At 38.1% G+C, this 16,911-nt stretch overlaps 2 protein-coding genes across 3 annotated transcripts; both read right to left on the bottom strand.

Annotated features, from left to right (window-relative positions):
* Nucleotides 1–1,597: 1,597 nt before the first annotated feature.
* Nucleotides 1,598–16,565, bottom strand: CNIH1 (cornichon family member 1). Of its 2 annotated transcripts, XM_080664590.1 has the most exons (6): nucleotides 16,329–16,550; nucleotides 10,076–10,144; nucleotides 9,786–9,833; nucleotides 5,676–5,788; nucleotides 4,530–4,673; nucleotides 1,598–2,501 (listed from the first exon to the last, which is right to left on the bottom strand). In XM_080664590.1, exons 1-6 carry the CDS (start codon nucleotides 16,407–16,409, stop codon nucleotides 2,474–2,476), a joined length of 483 nt encoding a protein of 160 aa, XP_080520716.1. In that variant the 5' UTR covers nucleotides 16,410–16,550; the 3' UTR covers nucleotides 1,598–2,473. The 2 variants fall into 2 exon arrangements, with proteins under 2 accessions (XP_080520716.1, XP_080520717.1); XM_080664591.1 differs by lacking the exon at nucleotides 9,786–9,833 and having other exon boundaries at nucleotides 16,329–16,565.
* On the bottom strand, nucleotides 13,759–14,037 carry LOC308253808 (small ribosomal subunit protein eS27-like; the record flags this gene model as incomplete). Its single annotated transcript, XM_080679566.1, has 1 exon — nucleotides 13,759–14,037. One exon carries the CDS (start codon nucleotides 14,035–14,037, stop codon nucleotides 13,759–13,761), a length of 279 nt encoding a protein of 92 aa, XP_080535692.1.
* Nucleotides 16,566–16,911: the final 346 nt, after the last annotated feature.

The following is a 16,911-nucleotide window of genomic DNA, read 5'->3' as shown; positions in this document are numbered from 1 at the left end:
AAAATCAATGGGGAAAATATCGAGTGAGGATTAACACAAAAACAAAACAAAACATATTAATGGGGGGGAGGCACAAATTAAATTCAGAGCAAGGAAAGAGTTAATGGGATAATGTCAAATGCAATTTTGTTTCTGCTTTCTCTGTAAGGGATTAAATTGCATAAAACACTAGAAAAGGTAAAGATGAGTAGATATTGAGAGATGATCCGAGTACTCAATGTTCTAATCACATGCCTAGGAACTAACAACCTACCACCAAGATGGGTGACCTTTACGGTCAATCATCTTTGAGGAACCAGCTAAGGACTACATATCTAGTTTTTTTTTTTTTTAATTTTTTAAATACATTTTTATTGATTTCAGAGAGGAAGGGAGAGGGAGAGAGAGAGAGAAACATCAGTGATGACAGGGAATCATTGATTGGCTGCCTCTTGTACGTCCCCCACTGGGGATCAAGCCCACAACCCGGGCATGTGCCCTTGACCAGAATCGAACCCGGAACACTTCAGTCTGCAGGCCGACGCTCTATCCACTAAGCCAAACCAGCTAGGGCCATATCTAGTTTTCAAAGCATGAGAAGGTGGCTTCCACAAATCGCAACCAGTAAACCCTGCATTAGTCCTGAATATTCCAGAATACATTATTAAAAGGATATTTGTTAAAACTTATAAATGTTTTAAAAATACTTGGACAGGATTATTTATGAAAGCCCAAGAAACCTATCTGGTGGATAGACTTGGCCGGGTCTCTCATGATCACAAGTTTTGTGAACAAGAAAGAAAAATCAGGAGTGGGTACTGATATAATCAGGTAGATCTGAAACTGAATGACTCTTCATATTCAGAGCATGAATTTTCAATGACTAGCTGTGCTTGGCAACTAGTTTACTGCAGGAACTGACCAACAGTCAGTTCCCTCAAGGTGTTCCCCAGGCTATAATATACAAGGTCTGTAAAACTTCTCATTATGAAATGGTGTGACTCTTCTCATTCTCCTGTTTCTACATCCTCTTCTTCAACATATTCTCCTCCATTACCCAGTCCCAAACAGTGACAGCTACTCTCCCAAACGTGAGGAAGCATTTTTCTTAGAGTTAGATTTCTACAAAGATATCCATAAACACCCTTGATCATTATATGCAATTTCTATATATTGGTTTTCATTGTTTAAGAAACTTATCCACTTACACTATTTTCAATTGCCTCAACATCCGCATCCTAAATGCAACACAAAAATGCTTATGAAAACATGCAAGCCATAATTTAACTGCCTAAACAAAAATTAAGTCATTTTATCTTAAAACCTGCTGTTTAAAAAAGGCAAAAAAAATTTACAACTTTTAAGTGCTACAATTTTTTTAAGTTGGTAAGAAAAATGACACTGTTGTGCCATCAATGGTTATGAATCATGACAAGAGACAACAGAAGGTAATGTGCTTAGTCACTTAAAAATCTTCCTTTTTAGATCCAGACGTAGTATTAAACAAAAAACAATGTAATTCTCTATTTTTTAAAAACTGACAGTAATATGTCTTTATTGTGGGTTAAGCAAGTTTATGAAATTGCTATTTGTAATCTTTAAAACAATGCACTGAAAGTCTTAATTTCAGAATTTTATTGTATTGCACTAAAGGAACAGCAGGGCGGTTATACAGTATTCTCTTTCATACCGTTTTGTAAATCGGAAGTACTTGCAAACTCTTAAGACTATCTTTACCACCAGATTAGGACAGTAAGTATAATAACCAATTTCTTAATAAGTAATGTCTTACAAATTAAAACACATTTAAAATAGCTTTAAATGCATTCTTCATAAGTAATTCAGCATATGGTTTTATATCATATTCACTTATGCTTAAGAATTAAAGCAAGTATATTACTGTGATGGAAATATGGGAAATCTCTCATTCATGCAATATACAGGGATAATATTCAAGTTAAAGGGGGAAAAATCCCACTCTTCTTATTTTTTTAATGTATCCTTATATAATCATCTACATGATAGATGAGGAAATCCATGAAGTTTCCCACAGATCAGATATATATTCTCAGTTCATCAGAAGCACCTGGTCATCTACAGCTATTTGTAATTAGATGGCATTTCATTAAAACCAAAACAAGTTCCTATAAACAAAAGCTTCCAATGGACTAAGGACAATAATTAATGCAATCATTCAAGGGATCATGGCTGTTCCTTAAGGAGTGCAAGTTCCAACCTGTCAACACCAGAGGTAATCACTTTACATTAATTTATACGTAATTCATTTAAATTCTTTATCCGAGTATAACATATTAAAACAGTCTTTCCACAAGCAAAAAATGTGGAAACATTTAAAAAATAAGGAGTCATTTTTTAATGTAACTGATCAGATTCCATAGGCTACTCTTGGAAACAGGATCTTGCTGGATAGAATCCCTTTGTTTGGTGGCTTTTTGCATGCATTTTAACTGGACCACTTCTTCTGTGTGTTGTTCTAAGAGCTCACCAAGACATAGATCATGCTGAAAAGAAGGAAAAGGCTGTTAATTCAAACATTCCTCATTATAAAAACTAAGAGCGCCAAAAAGTTAAGTCTGTTCTATATAGCAAGCAAGTTTGTGGTATCACACCATCACAGAACATAAAAAGACGAACAAGTTCAAACATGATTTTAACTGGCATTTATGGACTTTTGCCTAAGGTAGGACTTAGCTTGGTGCATGTGCAATAGTTGTTCCCTATTCCTTTCCCATTTTAGCAAGTAGAACAGCACAGCTGAAAGCTCAATGGGGGATGTGAGCTTAGAGAAATCCAAAATACCACACTTGGGAGTTGAGTCTATTAATAGAAGTGAGTCTCCAAGGGGTCACTTCCTGTCAGGCCCTGTTAGGTCTTTATACATGACCTCCTTGAATGCTCCAAGCAGTCCTAAGAGGTGAGTACTATTACTAACCCCATTTTACAGATAGGAATGGTCAGTTAAGGAACTTTCCCATTAGAGAAAGGCTCTAGGCAACAGCAACAGGGATTAAAAAAAAAAAAAAAAAAAAGGAAAGGGGACAAACAAGCAAAATGAAAAGCAATATTCATTTGATTTAGGCTTAAAGACTGCCAGACAATTCTACATGCTATATAGGCATAGCATGCTTCAGAACCATGTATCTCTAAATAAAAACGCAAACCAAGGAGGTGAGCAAACTCAATTTAAAACGGAAATGAATGTCCTAGTACCACCACCTCCTGGTGAACATTTTCCCACACTGTACATCTCCAGTGATTTATCAATCATTCATTTCTTTCAGTAAAGTTTTAAGTGTCTACTATATGCTAGCACTGTTCCAGACATTTGTTACAAAAACTTAAAAATAAAAACAAGAAATTGGGATGAGACACGGAACTTCACTTTTCAAAACTGATTCGCTTTCTTTGTTTCATATGAGTGACATCTGTAGGTAACAGTAAAAGAGATACTCATTTTCACAATTATAACCTCTAAAGGCATATTCCAGTCAAGCCTTTCATGCATCCTTTTCTACAATGGAAATGCATGATATAAAGAGAACATGAATATAAACTTACAATATAATACTTAGCAAGTTTTCAAGTAACAAATAGGAAATGGAAGCTAGTTATAACAAAAGTACACCTCATACAGCTAATTTCCCTCAGATTTTGAAAGTCAGATGGAAAGCCCTCTCTAGCTAAATATAAATCAATAAAAGATGAGAAAAGTTTATTTATACCACTTAAAGAAAAGTTATACTTCCACCTGACAATGTCCTTTTCTAGTTTTAATAAGCAGCCATTTTATTTCACCTACAGTACACTCAGAGCAGTGCTTCTCATGCAGGGCAATTTTGCCCCACAGGAGACATTTTTGGTTATTACAGCTGGGGGCGGGGGTGCTACTGGCTAGTGGACACAGATGCTGCTAAGTATCCTACGATGCACAGGACTGCTCCCCACAACCAAGATTTACCCAGCCTAAAATGTCAACAGTGCCAAGATTGAGAAACCCTAGTATAAAGGAATGACATGAATTTATCATGGTAGAAAGGGGGAAAAATTGATAATTACACCATTCTATAAGATAGAACTGTTTTTCATTCATCCAATTCAGATTAATCAAACTACAAGATAAAGGGCACAGCATACACAATTTATGAAGCATGATAGAAAAAAAATTAAACACAATCTCGAGACTGTTTTGTTTTTTCAAACTCACCAAGCCATATCCTCCCACTACCATCACCTTACCATAAAGAATGAGGATGGTCCTTCACTAACTGAATGAACCTGAAAACTCAGAAAGTAGCATGCCTGGCCAAACTATCTGCTTCTGACAGCACACCAGTTGGCTGCTTTGACAAGTACCAGTATATTCACATTCCATGTGAACTGGCTGGTGTGCACTGTCATTACCAGTTATCACCATTCAAGACACTGAGTTATTCTTCAAGTGGATTCTCAGGTGTTAAGATCATAATGCCTGCAAACATTTTAGACAGCAAAGTGAAATATCACATTTTTATTTTATTTTTTAAACTTACCCGTATAAGTAGTAAAAAAAGGCTAGAAGATAAAAAGCTAATTTGCACCATCCTTCTTTCTGACAGTATGCTAGAATATCAGCATTCATGATGGTTGTAGGGTCATAAAGTCCTGGTCCACTCATCACTGGTCTACTCATATATCTGTAATAAACACAGTCTATCAGCCACTCAGAAAGGGAGCAAACCTTCAGGATGGGAAGGAGGGTTTTTTCCCTAATGTTTGGTCCACATAGGAAAGAATACTTTTAGAGATGGGAGTTCTTTCCTTTCATCATCTTAATTTTAAAACTACAGCCCCTAAATGAGCAGAACAGGACAGCTAAAGAAGTCTCATCTGGTCTCCTCTACACTTTTAAAGAAAAATAGGAATAATTGTAAAAAGTATATAAGATTTAACATTTTATTTTAACAATTTTACTTACAGAAAAGGTACAAGAACACTTCACCCAGACATTCCAAATGTTTACACTTACCATATTTGCTTTATCCTTCTCTTTATTTTATCTCTAAATATGCATACTTTTTTTTTTTTACCATTTCAGAGTCAGTTATAGATGTGATATCATTTTACTCTTAAACACTTCTTCAGTATATATTGCCTAAAATCAAAGGCAATGTCATTTTTACATCTAAGACAAAAAACTCTTTATGTAGATCAGGTAGAACTTTTAAAAGTTATGAAATATGAGTATCTTTTTTAAATAACCACATTAAAGTTTGGATTTATATGAAGTTCAAAGAAGGGCAAAATTAATATAAAGTTTTAGAAGTCAGAAGTTCTCTTTGGGAAGCACAGGGGTAACAGACTGGGATGGGGCTGGAACGGGTGTATGTCTCGATCTGGTGGTGGTTTCGCGGGTGTATACATATGTATAAATTCATTGAGCTGTACACTTCAGACTTTGCACAGTATTATATGTAAGTTATACCTCATTAAAAAAAAAACACCTTTAAAGAGTAATAAAGCAAACTCTCTAAAGTCTAAGAGGTGTAGTAAATCAGTTATTTGCTCATCCACTTGATTTTTAAAATAAAGGCCAACTAATTTCCAGTTTTTATTTAGGTAACTAGCAAGTAAGACAACCGTATTAACCACAGTATAATTTAATTAGGAAAAGTATTAGAAGTATATCTAAATATTACCTCCAAATATGATATGCCAAGAGGGGCATATTGAGACCCAGGGTAAGCCACTCTGCTGCACAAAGAAACATGACACAGAAGAAAGCATGGATGAGGTACTCTGGAAGGACAAGCTGGAAGAAAAACACAAGCCAATTATCAAAATGCCTGGGCGTTCAATCAACTGTTACCTTGGAAAGCAGGTGGCAACCAAGTTTCCATAATGCAAAATTACTGTTTTCTTAGACTCAAAGATGAAACGACTGAGTTTCATTCCCATATTTAACTTTTTACCAAAGCAGGATTACAAGCAAGTGGATAAGAGGATATAGCTTGCACTAAAAGAATAAGATAAAACCTAAACTTTAAAACTCAAATTCTTAAAGCAATAGGTTATATCATACAAAGTTACCACCCAGATTAGTTATTTGCTAATCAATTGGAATACTTTTTCTTTCCACCATTCAACAATGATAAAATTACAAAAATGAGATATCTGATCACATGCAACATGATATTAAAAAAAATCCACCAAAACAAAACTCCCCTTTAGAAGTTTACACATTAGTGTTTTTAAGCCTTCAACAGAAACCCAGAATGCTATATATACAGTATTTAACAAACCACATCACATCACCACAAAGTAATTTTTCAATGGAAAGCCAACAGCCAATAATCTCAGCACAGTCAGGGAGGAAAGAATACTAATATGCACAAATACAAATGATGTGCTTTCTGCAATGTAGGAGGGAAAAGACAGTTCTGACCCAAGAAATTGGAATTTTCCCCAGTTCCTGCACTTCCATTCTTACACGGCCTTCCTGTTTCTTTAAGCCTGCTTTCCAATGAAAGACAGTGCAGACCAGTAGAAGCTCAGAACTTAAGAACAAAATAAATCTTTTGGTAGTAGGTAGTACTAAGTGAGGAAAAAGCAATTCAAGCAAAGTGCTTTTTATAAAATGACCAGGAGTTAATGCTTTGTTTTAAATTATCTTTCTGATCCTAAAGATTTCAGCCTAATGACTTTGTAAATATGAATACCAACACCATCCGGCCAGCTAGCTCAGTGGTTGAGCATCGACCTATGAACCAGGAGGTCCGGTCCCGGTCAGGGCACATGCTGGGGTTACAGGTTCGATGCCCAGTGTGGGGCGTGCAGGAGGCAGCCAATCAATGATTCTCTGTCATCAATGAGGTTTCTCTCTCTCCCTTTCCCTTCCTTTCTGAAATCAATAAAAATATCTTTTTTAAAAAATAACACCTTTCATTGCAAGTTGCAGCCAAAGAACTTCCTATAAGTCACAGCTGCAAAGCAGTTTCTCATATGTTTGCATCATACCAAATTATGTGAATCCTCAACATTATCAGATCTTTCCTAGGGGAAACCATAGCTGTAGAAATAATAGTTATACTCTACATTCAAGCCGATTTTCTAATACTGCCAAATTACCTTTCCCAATTTAAAGGTACAGAGAGAAGTTTTTAATGGGTATTATTTTAAATGAAATCCCAATAAAACTAATTTTTCCACACCACCAAACAGGTATTTTCTACAAACTTAAGTATTAAACTTGTAAATAGCATGAACCTTTAAGCTAGCATTTATTTAACATCAAAGTTAAACATCTACAGTCTCTAAAGAAAATGACCATAGGAAATCTTTAAAACTCTGACTACAACCAGGACAAACCAAGAAAAAAAGACATTAGGAGTTCTACTACAGCTGCTGTTTACAATCCTAGTTTAAATTATGGGATTTTTCTTTTAAATAAAGATCATTAAAATTGGCCCTCTAAAAGCCCATTAATATCTAACAATATGAATTATCACCCAAGTTTTGCCCTACACTTACAGGCTGAGGTATGGGGAGAGAATGATTTTGAAAGTATGATCCCTACTGACCTTAAACAATATACTTTAGTGACAGTGAAAATAATCTGCAACCCTACCAGTTCTAATGTGAAACAAATGCCACTCCTTCTCAAAAAAAAAAAAAAAGTCCAGAAACTTTTCTTATGCACCTATCATAAAAACCAGTCCTCTCTGATTGTTCTTTAATGACAAAATTTTCCCGTAAGTGGCATGAAAGTTATTCCACTTAGGAAACAACATTTACACAAAAACTTCCAGAAAAAAATACCTCATGCAATATGACGGAAATTATAGCACTTTAACATACAAATCAATATATTCTCTAGTTAAGGCTCACATTTTTAAAAATAATGATATTTGTCTTCCCTCATACTTTGGCAGAATTGTCAAAACAAAATTTTAATAGGGAAAACTGTCAGATGCACTGCTATTAAGCTAATTATCGGCACCCAATCCGAAATACAACCTGTGCTTGTATAAAAACTTCCTCCCAACATATTGCAGCATTAGGATATCCCAAACACGTCTTTTTATGTTAAAGTAAAATTAGTCCCTCTTAAATTTATAGTAAAGTAGGAAAATACAAGAGGATGAACTTAACAATCAGGTTGTTAGGTTCAAATTCTGGTTATACCTTAGCTGTGTAACCTTGAGCGAGGTGCTTTAATCTCACTAAGACTGTTTACTCTCCTATTCATGAAAATAAACTGTCATGAGAACTGGATGACAAAACCCAAGATAAGATGCTCAGCTCTGAGGCTGGGACCCAGGAAAGCACTCATCTGATTTCAGCTATTATTATTCTCATCATGATTTGCTTTTTTGAAGTAGTGAAAAGCCAAAGACAGAATACTAATATTAAACAACTGTCAAAAGGAGAAACTTCAGTTTCTAAATTTCTTGTAATAGTGTGTTAAGATGTTTTCCAATGAACATTATTACTTTCCAATGAAAAGGCAGTCATCTTACATTTTGTTTCATAAGGGCAGAGAAACAATTAGTAAGTTAATACTTTTAAATGTATATACTCATCATACTTTAACAGTTCTTTAAAGCCAAACTAGAAATCTATTCCATCATTCATATTTATCTAAGAAACAATAATAAAGTAGCAAACTAACTTTATAGACTAGAAACTTTCAACCTTTTTCAACTTGTGGCACACATAAACTAATTACTAAAATTCTGTGGCACACTAAAAAAGATATATTTTGCCTATATGAAAAAAATAGCTATTTTTGATTCATTCACATTAATGGCTACTGTTTTAGCTGTTGTCATTTTTTATTTGACAATCGAAGGGAGAAAAGGTCAGTACCCCTGACTAAATAGTCATGTATTGCATGTTTTAAAAACTCTTGTTACACACTGGTTGAAAATCGCTGTTATAGATCCTTTTCCAAATAAAATCCCTCTAGCAAGCTAGTGAATTACGGTGTTACACAACTGAAGTTTACACAAGCTCTCATCTTCATGAAGTAATTTTTAAAGATGAATTATAGTATACTATATCTTAAAGTACCCAATGCTTTCTTACAAACCACCTTTCAGTTTCTGACCAGCTAGGTAAAATCAAACCTACAGGCTAAAGGGGAATCTTTCTAAATGAGGTAAGTAAATGAAGTAAAAAATATAGAGCGAATCCCCAAGCACAATGGAGCTACATTATAATTAAACCCATCAGAACCTAGTATAAGACAGGTCTGTTTTAGAAATTTAGGGTGGAAATGTATTAGAAATAACTATGTAGATAATTGTATACAAATTATCCACAAAATTCTGGCAGCATGAGTCAATAGGTTAGCATTACCGCAAGATTCCAGAGCCAAAGAACAGAGCTATCAACCTAAAACGCTCTGAATAAACATCAGCTGAAACAGAATTAATTCCAGAGTAGACATAATTAAAGATAAAACTAGATAGGGTACTAAAGACTCCCAAGTAACAACAGGTAAATAATCTTACCATCCATTAAAGTCATTTTATGTTAACCAACTCTCAAACATTGTACCAAATAATTCAACATAGAAGTGCCTATAGCTATAATATTTTTTAAAAAATGCATAAGCATTTAACAGCTTTCCCTACTTGACAGGGCCAGCAAGCATTTGCATAAAACATGACATTTCATGAAAGCATAAACCTCAACAGGCATATGAACGAGCACACTGAACAGAACATTTTACAAATACAAATGCCCTAACCCTCCCCATGAAATGAATGTAGCAGGAAAACATTAAACTAAAAAGCAGTACACACCTTTAATGCAATTTTGACTCTTTTAATCTTTTTGACCTTTTCAACTGTCTTTGGTCGACAATGTAAAAAGCAGATTGGAAGAATGTTAGTATGACAGCTGACAAGATCACCAGCAGATTAATAATAGTCAGAACAGTCAAGTAGGACAGGAAAAAGAATATTTTTTAAAGTCTGTTTCAAAAAGTACAAATATACCATGCTACTGAGAATATTGGCCATTTTCAAATTTTATCAAGTTAAAAGCAAAAACAGTTTTAAAAGTTAAAGAAAACTCCGATATTATAACTTACAGGATTCAGGGTATTACACTGGTCTATAGGATTCTTGTAATCAGTCTTCAGCTCATCAAATGCTATAATCTAAAATAGAATTTAAACAGTTAGGACCTCTTGCTTTAATAAAAAGATGCAACAAACCTGCCCCATCATCAAATAACTGAATAAAGTTAATAAAAAAGCAAACATTACATGTACACTGATTTACAATAAACTCAATATGTGCTAATAAATAAGTAACTAGAATCAGACTTAAAGAACTGAAAACACTTTTATATTATTATCACTAACATGATCTGATATTACTGTGATAAATACCTTCAATTTTCAATTGTTTTCTATGCCTCTTTCAAGTTATTTTGACTTGAAATTATCTTCACCCCACCCACAACTATTCATCAAAACTCTTTATCCTAAAAAACCTTCTTCCTATGTCAACTCATCCCTTGGGCAGATATAAGTGCCTATCTGTCTAATCTCTACAGAGCACAGGGCTATATAATACTGCCAATATGGCATCCCTCACACTTTTACATATAGATTGTCTCCCACCAGACTGTGCCCAACAGGGTGAAGTGTTTTTAATCATCTGTGCATGCCCCACCCTCATCACAGTGTTCAATGGGACACTAGAGATGGACTCGCATGCTTCAGTTTGTTCCCGTTTGTGCCCGAACACATACATTTCAAAGTCCTGCTTCGATCTGGAAATGCAAAAAATGGTCTCAAAGTAGAGAAACACTGGGGATTATTCAACTTCACGGGCAGAACCACCACATACAGAAGCGCAGTTTCTGCACAGGACAAAGGGCTCCTAGCCAGCCCATGATCCTGCTGCCAAGCACCCTGGCATGGGCTCTGCACTAGACTCTGCGCCCAGAGGCTGTATCTGTTCAGAAGGAAGGATTCTTTTGCCCCAAGAGGTATCTTGTTCCAATTCACCTGAAGGCACCATACAGGCAAGAGCAGAGTCCTGTTCAAGGCCACTATAAAAGTGATCAATCTGACCTCCTTTCATGAACTCATGCAGGTCATTTTACCTGGTCACCAAACTAAAGACTGTGTAAGGGTAAGGCCAGTTTTTCACAGTGTGATGAGTGAAACACTTATAAATGCGATAAGGGGAGAGAGCTGGCATCCACTTAAAATGCATGGCAAAAATGCTTTTGTCCAGACTCTAGAGCAGTGGTCGGCAAATTCATTAGTCAACAGAGCAGCAAACCACGGCTCGCGAGCCGCATGTGGCTTGCGAGCGTGGTTTGCTGACCACTGCTCTAGAGAATTGTGGCTTTAACATGTAGGGTCACTAAACACAGAGCTTCAAAGTTAAAATGTACTAAAAAATCAAAATGGGGTAATGTACCACTTTGTGATGCTAAGATAGGTGTCAAAATAAGAAGTCAAAGGCACCACGTTTATGGGGGAAATATTCTAGTTGCTGCCACTAGTTACCTGGGGAACAGAACTTATCTGCCCTTTGGTGGGTTACAAATAGCATCTTTATATACTAGCATGTGACAGTGTTACTCAATATTACCAGTAACCAATGGAGTCATATATTTCTAGATTTTAATATGCTGGTTTATTTCCCTATTAAGGTTTTTAGCTTCATAAAAATGTGTTCTTTTAATTTCTAGGATGTTATAAAACACACCAACCTAACCTAATAAAAATTCTAAATAAAACAGGAATAGAAGGAAAATAATTAAAATGTAAACTCCATAAAAGCAAAGCTTTTCTCTGCTATGCCCTAGGGTCTAAAGAGTGCCTGGCACATAATTAAGTGTTCAATCAGTATTTACTGAATGTAAAAAGGGAAAAAAGAAAAATAGCCCTATGCTAAAAAAAAAAAGTACAGGACTCAGCAAAAGGCATTTTCCTCTGCTAATGATCCCTAACATATATAAATGTTAAAAATATAAATGTACAGCCGAAACTGGTTTGGCTCAGTGGATGGAGCGTCGGCCTGCGGACTGAAGGGTCCCGGGTTCGGTTCCGGTCAGGGGCATGTGCCTTGGTTGCGGGCATGTCCCCAGCGGGGGGTGTGCAGGAGGCAGCTGATCGATGTTTCTCTCTCATCGATGTTTCTAACTCTCTATTCCTCTCCCTTCCTCTCTATAAAAAATCAATAAAATATATTTTTTAAAAATATATATATAAATGTACAATTAGAAGATACTAACTTCAGATCATTTATGGGCTTTAGTCACTCACCTGATATTAGCTCTGTCATATCCCCAATACATTTTAATAATAAAGTTCAAGACAAGAACCATGATCACAAATACAATTACTTGCCTAAAACAAGATCAATTTAACAGCAGAGTCCAAAATGTATGTCTTAAAACTGACCTTTTTTTTAATTGAACATTTCCTTTACGTGATTTCAAGGAATCTTTTAATAAGTATGATGATGAATGGGTTTCTGTTTAAGTGCTATAAGCTAGTTTCCAAAACTTTTGTCAAAAGATTCTTAAATTAAGAATCTTTTGTGATTTCAAATCTTTTGTGATTGTGTGTCTGGACAAAGATGTTCACAAAATTTTCCACAGAAGTGCAAACACAATAAAAACAGATAAATCCCTAAAAATACCAAACTACCCAATTCAGGATACCTTCAAATCTGATGTACATCCTTAGGGAATGACTTCTGAATTTTTAGCTTTCAAACAAATCTGTGCTCCCAACTCTATTCCCCACGGAGCATTAATGACAAGAATTAGGACTGAACTGACAGAAGTGATGATCAGCATAAAAAACATCTACCAGCGCCCAGTCGGGTGTGGCTCAGCGGTTGAGTGTTGACCGAGGAACCAAGAGGTCACCAGTTCGATTCCCGGTCAGGGCATATGCCTGGGTTGTGGGCTCAATCCTCAGTGTGGAATGTGCAGGAGGCAGCCAATCAATGATTCTCTCTCATCATTGATGTTTTTTTGTTTTGTTTTCCCATAATCAAAACTTTATTGAAAAATTGACACCAAAATAGATCACTGTTGTATACTTACAAAATTAAATGTAATTACATTATCCTGGTACAGTGGTCAGTAAACTGCGGCTCGCGAGCCACATGCGGCTCTTTGGCTCCTTGAGTGTGGCTCTTCCACAAAATAGCACGTGCAGGCGCGCACGTACAGTGCGATGGAAACTTCGTGGCCCATGCGCAGAAGTCGGTTTTCGGCTCTCAAAAGAAATTTCAATCATTGTACTGTTGATATTTGGCTCTGTTGACTAATGAGTTTGCCGACCACTGTCCTGGTAGATTAACTAGAATTACTAAACTGATAAGGCTTTTTTGTGATATAACCCAAATTCAGGAAGCTGTGTGGATCATCCGTGTTGCTTTCTTCTAAAATCAGTGGTTCTCAACCTTTCTAATGCCGCGACCCTTTAATACAGTTCCTCATGTTGTGGTGACGCCCAACCATAAAATTATTTTCGTTGCTACTTCATAACTGTAATTTTGCTACTGTTATGAATTGTAATGTAACTATCTGTGTTTTCCGATGGTCTTAGGCTCTACAGCAGCGGTTCTCAACCTGTGTCGTGACCCACAGGTTGAGAACCGCTAGCAGGGTCGCCTAAGACCATCAGAAAACAGATATTTACATTACGATTCATAACAGTAGCAAAATTACAGTTATGAAGTAGCAACGAAAATAATTGTATGGTTGGGGGTCACCACAACATGAGGAACTGTATTAAAGGGTCGTGGCATTAGGAAGGTTGAGAACCACTGTTCTAAATGAACACCCTTCCGTGAGTCTAGCCTTTCCTCCTGTCGGCTGGCACAACACTGAAGAACAACCTACGCAAAGAACCACTGTCTGAGCATGGCTGAACACCGTGGTGATCTTGTAGCAACCTGGACATTTTACATCCATAAAATAAGAATTTGGACTTTGAACTAGCCGTTTCTTTTTATGTTTTTTCTTTTCCTCTTCCAAGGACGGATATAGTAAATCTCTAGCCAAAGGCATGTTGATCCTCTCGCAGGTGCAGCCCATCCTGACCTCCAAGGCGACACCCAGCTGATCATTGATGTTTCTATTTCTCCCTCTCCCTACTCTGAAATCAATAAAAATATATTTTTTTAAAAAAAACATCTACCAGCCCTAGCCGGTATAGTGGATAGAGCGTTGGCCCTGCGGACTGAAGGGTCCCTGGTTCGATTCTGGTCAAGGGCACATGCCCCTGGTGCGGGCTTGATCCCCAGTAGGGGGTGTGCAGGAGGCAGCCGATCAATGATTCTCTCTCATCATTGATGTTTCTCTAAATCTCTCCCTCTCCCTTCCTCTCTGAAATCAATAAAAATATATTTTTTAAAAAAAACATCTACCATATGATTAATGTAAACAGGATTTTGTGAATTTATACTTGAAACTTCCACATGAAGTCTTCTGAAAGATATTTAAATTGCCTAAAAAATAAACTGAAGGTTCTGGAGAATTAAAACTATTTATTTGTTTGTTTATTTATTTATTTAGAATTCTCAATCTGTTCCCAAAGTATGTATAATCCTTTGAACTACCAAGAAATCCCTAAGGATAAAAGCTTTCCACTAATATGTGGAATACAAACAAATTTTTTTAAGTTCTAAAATAGGACTTAAAATTATATCTACCCGGACACAGATTCATTGCAAAGCTAAAACTAAATTACCCATTTTTAAAAAATACAGTTCAGGTTTTCCACAACTTGGTTCAAAGTGTAAAAAAGCCATCCACAGCTCTCTTCTAAAAATCCTCATCCCTCAGAAAACAAAGAGCGCCCATCATGCAGGAAGTGACTTAAATCCACATCTACAGATAGAAGGGAACCACGTTTCAGTTTCACTGGAGGCTTATTACTAAGATGGAGATAGTCTACCTCCCAAATTATCTGTACTTAGTGTTCTTCCACCAAAGAGCCTAAAATGCTCTTTAGGTTACTGGTTCCTACTGACAAGCATTTTGAGGGAGCAGTGACTTAGTGGACATAAGCATTCCCTACTACACTAACAGTCGAGTTCTTAACAATTATAAACATAATCGCACTCTTGAGCAAAAGGAAATGGATTTGTGATATCACTCTACCTTTGACATTATTTTTGCACAAGACACTGCAGCTATTTAAATGACCCTGTTAGTTTATGTTCCATAAACAAATCCTTGTTATGGGTATAAAACCCAACTTAAAATTCACATTCCAGTGAACATGCCCAATCATTCAAACTAAGACCAATATTCCAGAAGATACTGGACTATAGGAGGGACAGGGGAGTGGCACAAGCAAATACAAGATACATTTTTAATGAATGCTGATTCCCTGAAGGCTGCTTCTCATTTTGAGCTAGAGGAACAGAATTCCTTAAAAATCTCTTGCAGAACTAATGTCACGGGGAACTTACTTGTTCCTTCCCGGGATCAGTAAGGATGTGCGTGCTTCTATCCTGCAGCATGTTAGTAAGGGGGGTGGGGGGGTCCCCTAGAAGCTTAAGGATTATGAGCATTTTCAAAATCAAAGTAAAACTACCTTTACTAAGTCAAGTTACCCAGAATACAGAGGTGGCTGGGAACTGTCTCTTGAGAAACTGGCGGTCAAAGTATGATTTAGGGGAAAAGTTCGGAGATGAGGTCAACAGAGCAATCAATCCAGCATCAAAGTTCACTAGGAAACAACCCGAAAACAGTGATTCTACTTGAAGAGCACCCAACAAGTGCTGGAAAGCGGAGTTGGAAATTCATCTCAAATAGGTTACAACTATCTTATCTGGGCCAGACTCCTGCCGAAACCCGAAAAGAAAATCAATCTGTATTAATAATTCGGAAAACTCCCTTTCCACTAAGTACACAGCATGACTCTGAGCCCGTGACGTCCTCCCCGGGGATGCGGCGATGCGGGGATGCGGGGATGTAGGGGTATGGGGGTGCGGGGGTGCGGTGGGCTGGCCGAGCGTCCGCGCATGAAAGCGGGGTCCGCAGGGCCCGTCAGGACGGCGGCCGCCCCACCCAGCAAGGGGGGAGCACAGCAGCGGCGCGCGGCCTGCGCCGGGACGGGCGGGCGCATCCGTGGAAGCATCGCACGCCCGTCCTTCCCAAGACCAGCAGCCCCGGGCCTGCGGAGCGAGGGCTCAGACCTCAGCGGCGCGGCCTGCGCCACCCGCCCCGCCCCACTCTCCGGAGCATAGACCTAGGGGGTCCATGGCCACTTCGACCGCGGTGCGCCCGGCTCGAGAAGAGGCAGCGCCGCCGCGTCGCCCTCCCTCCCGCCCCCGGCGCCGGCTACTCACGTGCCAGATGGCGAAGAAGATGAGTGCGGCGGTGAGCAGCAGCGCCAGCATGTAGCAGAAGGCCGCGAACGTGAACGCCATGGCCGGGGAGGAGGAGCAGGGAGCGGCGGCGGTGCCAGCGGAGAAAGGCGGCGCAGGGCCCTCTGGGTAAAACCATTCACTTCCCCCGGCCACAGCCTAGACCGCCGCCGCCGCCGCTGCCGCCGCCGCCGCGGCACCCGCCCTCCCAGCGCGCCTGCGCACTGGCCCGGGTGCGCCGACGCCCTCTGATGGCAGAAGTCCGCGTCGCACAGCTGATTGATTTTTCCTGCCTTACTATGTTAATTCTTTGAACAAATATTTTTTTAATGAGAGCCTAGTATGTTCCAGATACTGTGCTTCTTCTTTGAAATACAAATATGAGTGAGATTATACTTGCACTTAAAGAACTTAGTATACTTTCCGCAATAAGCCTAAATAAATCATGACAGAATTCTAACCCCGTTTAGGGAAGCCTGCGGGGAGTTATGAGAGTGCACGCAGACCGCCCTGGAGCGTTCAAGGCAGGATTCCTGTTTCTTACGTTGTCTAGATAAAGTTGTCT

The sequence above is a fragment of the Plecotus auritus genome (assembly GCF_963455305.1).
Source record: "Plecotus auritus genome assembly, chromosome: 1".
Classification (NCBI taxonomy): Eukaryota; Metazoa; Chordata; class Mammalia; order Chiroptera; family Vespertilionidae; genus Plecotus; species Plecotus auritus.
This window is presented reverse-complemented; position numbering and strand designations above follow the sequence as displayed.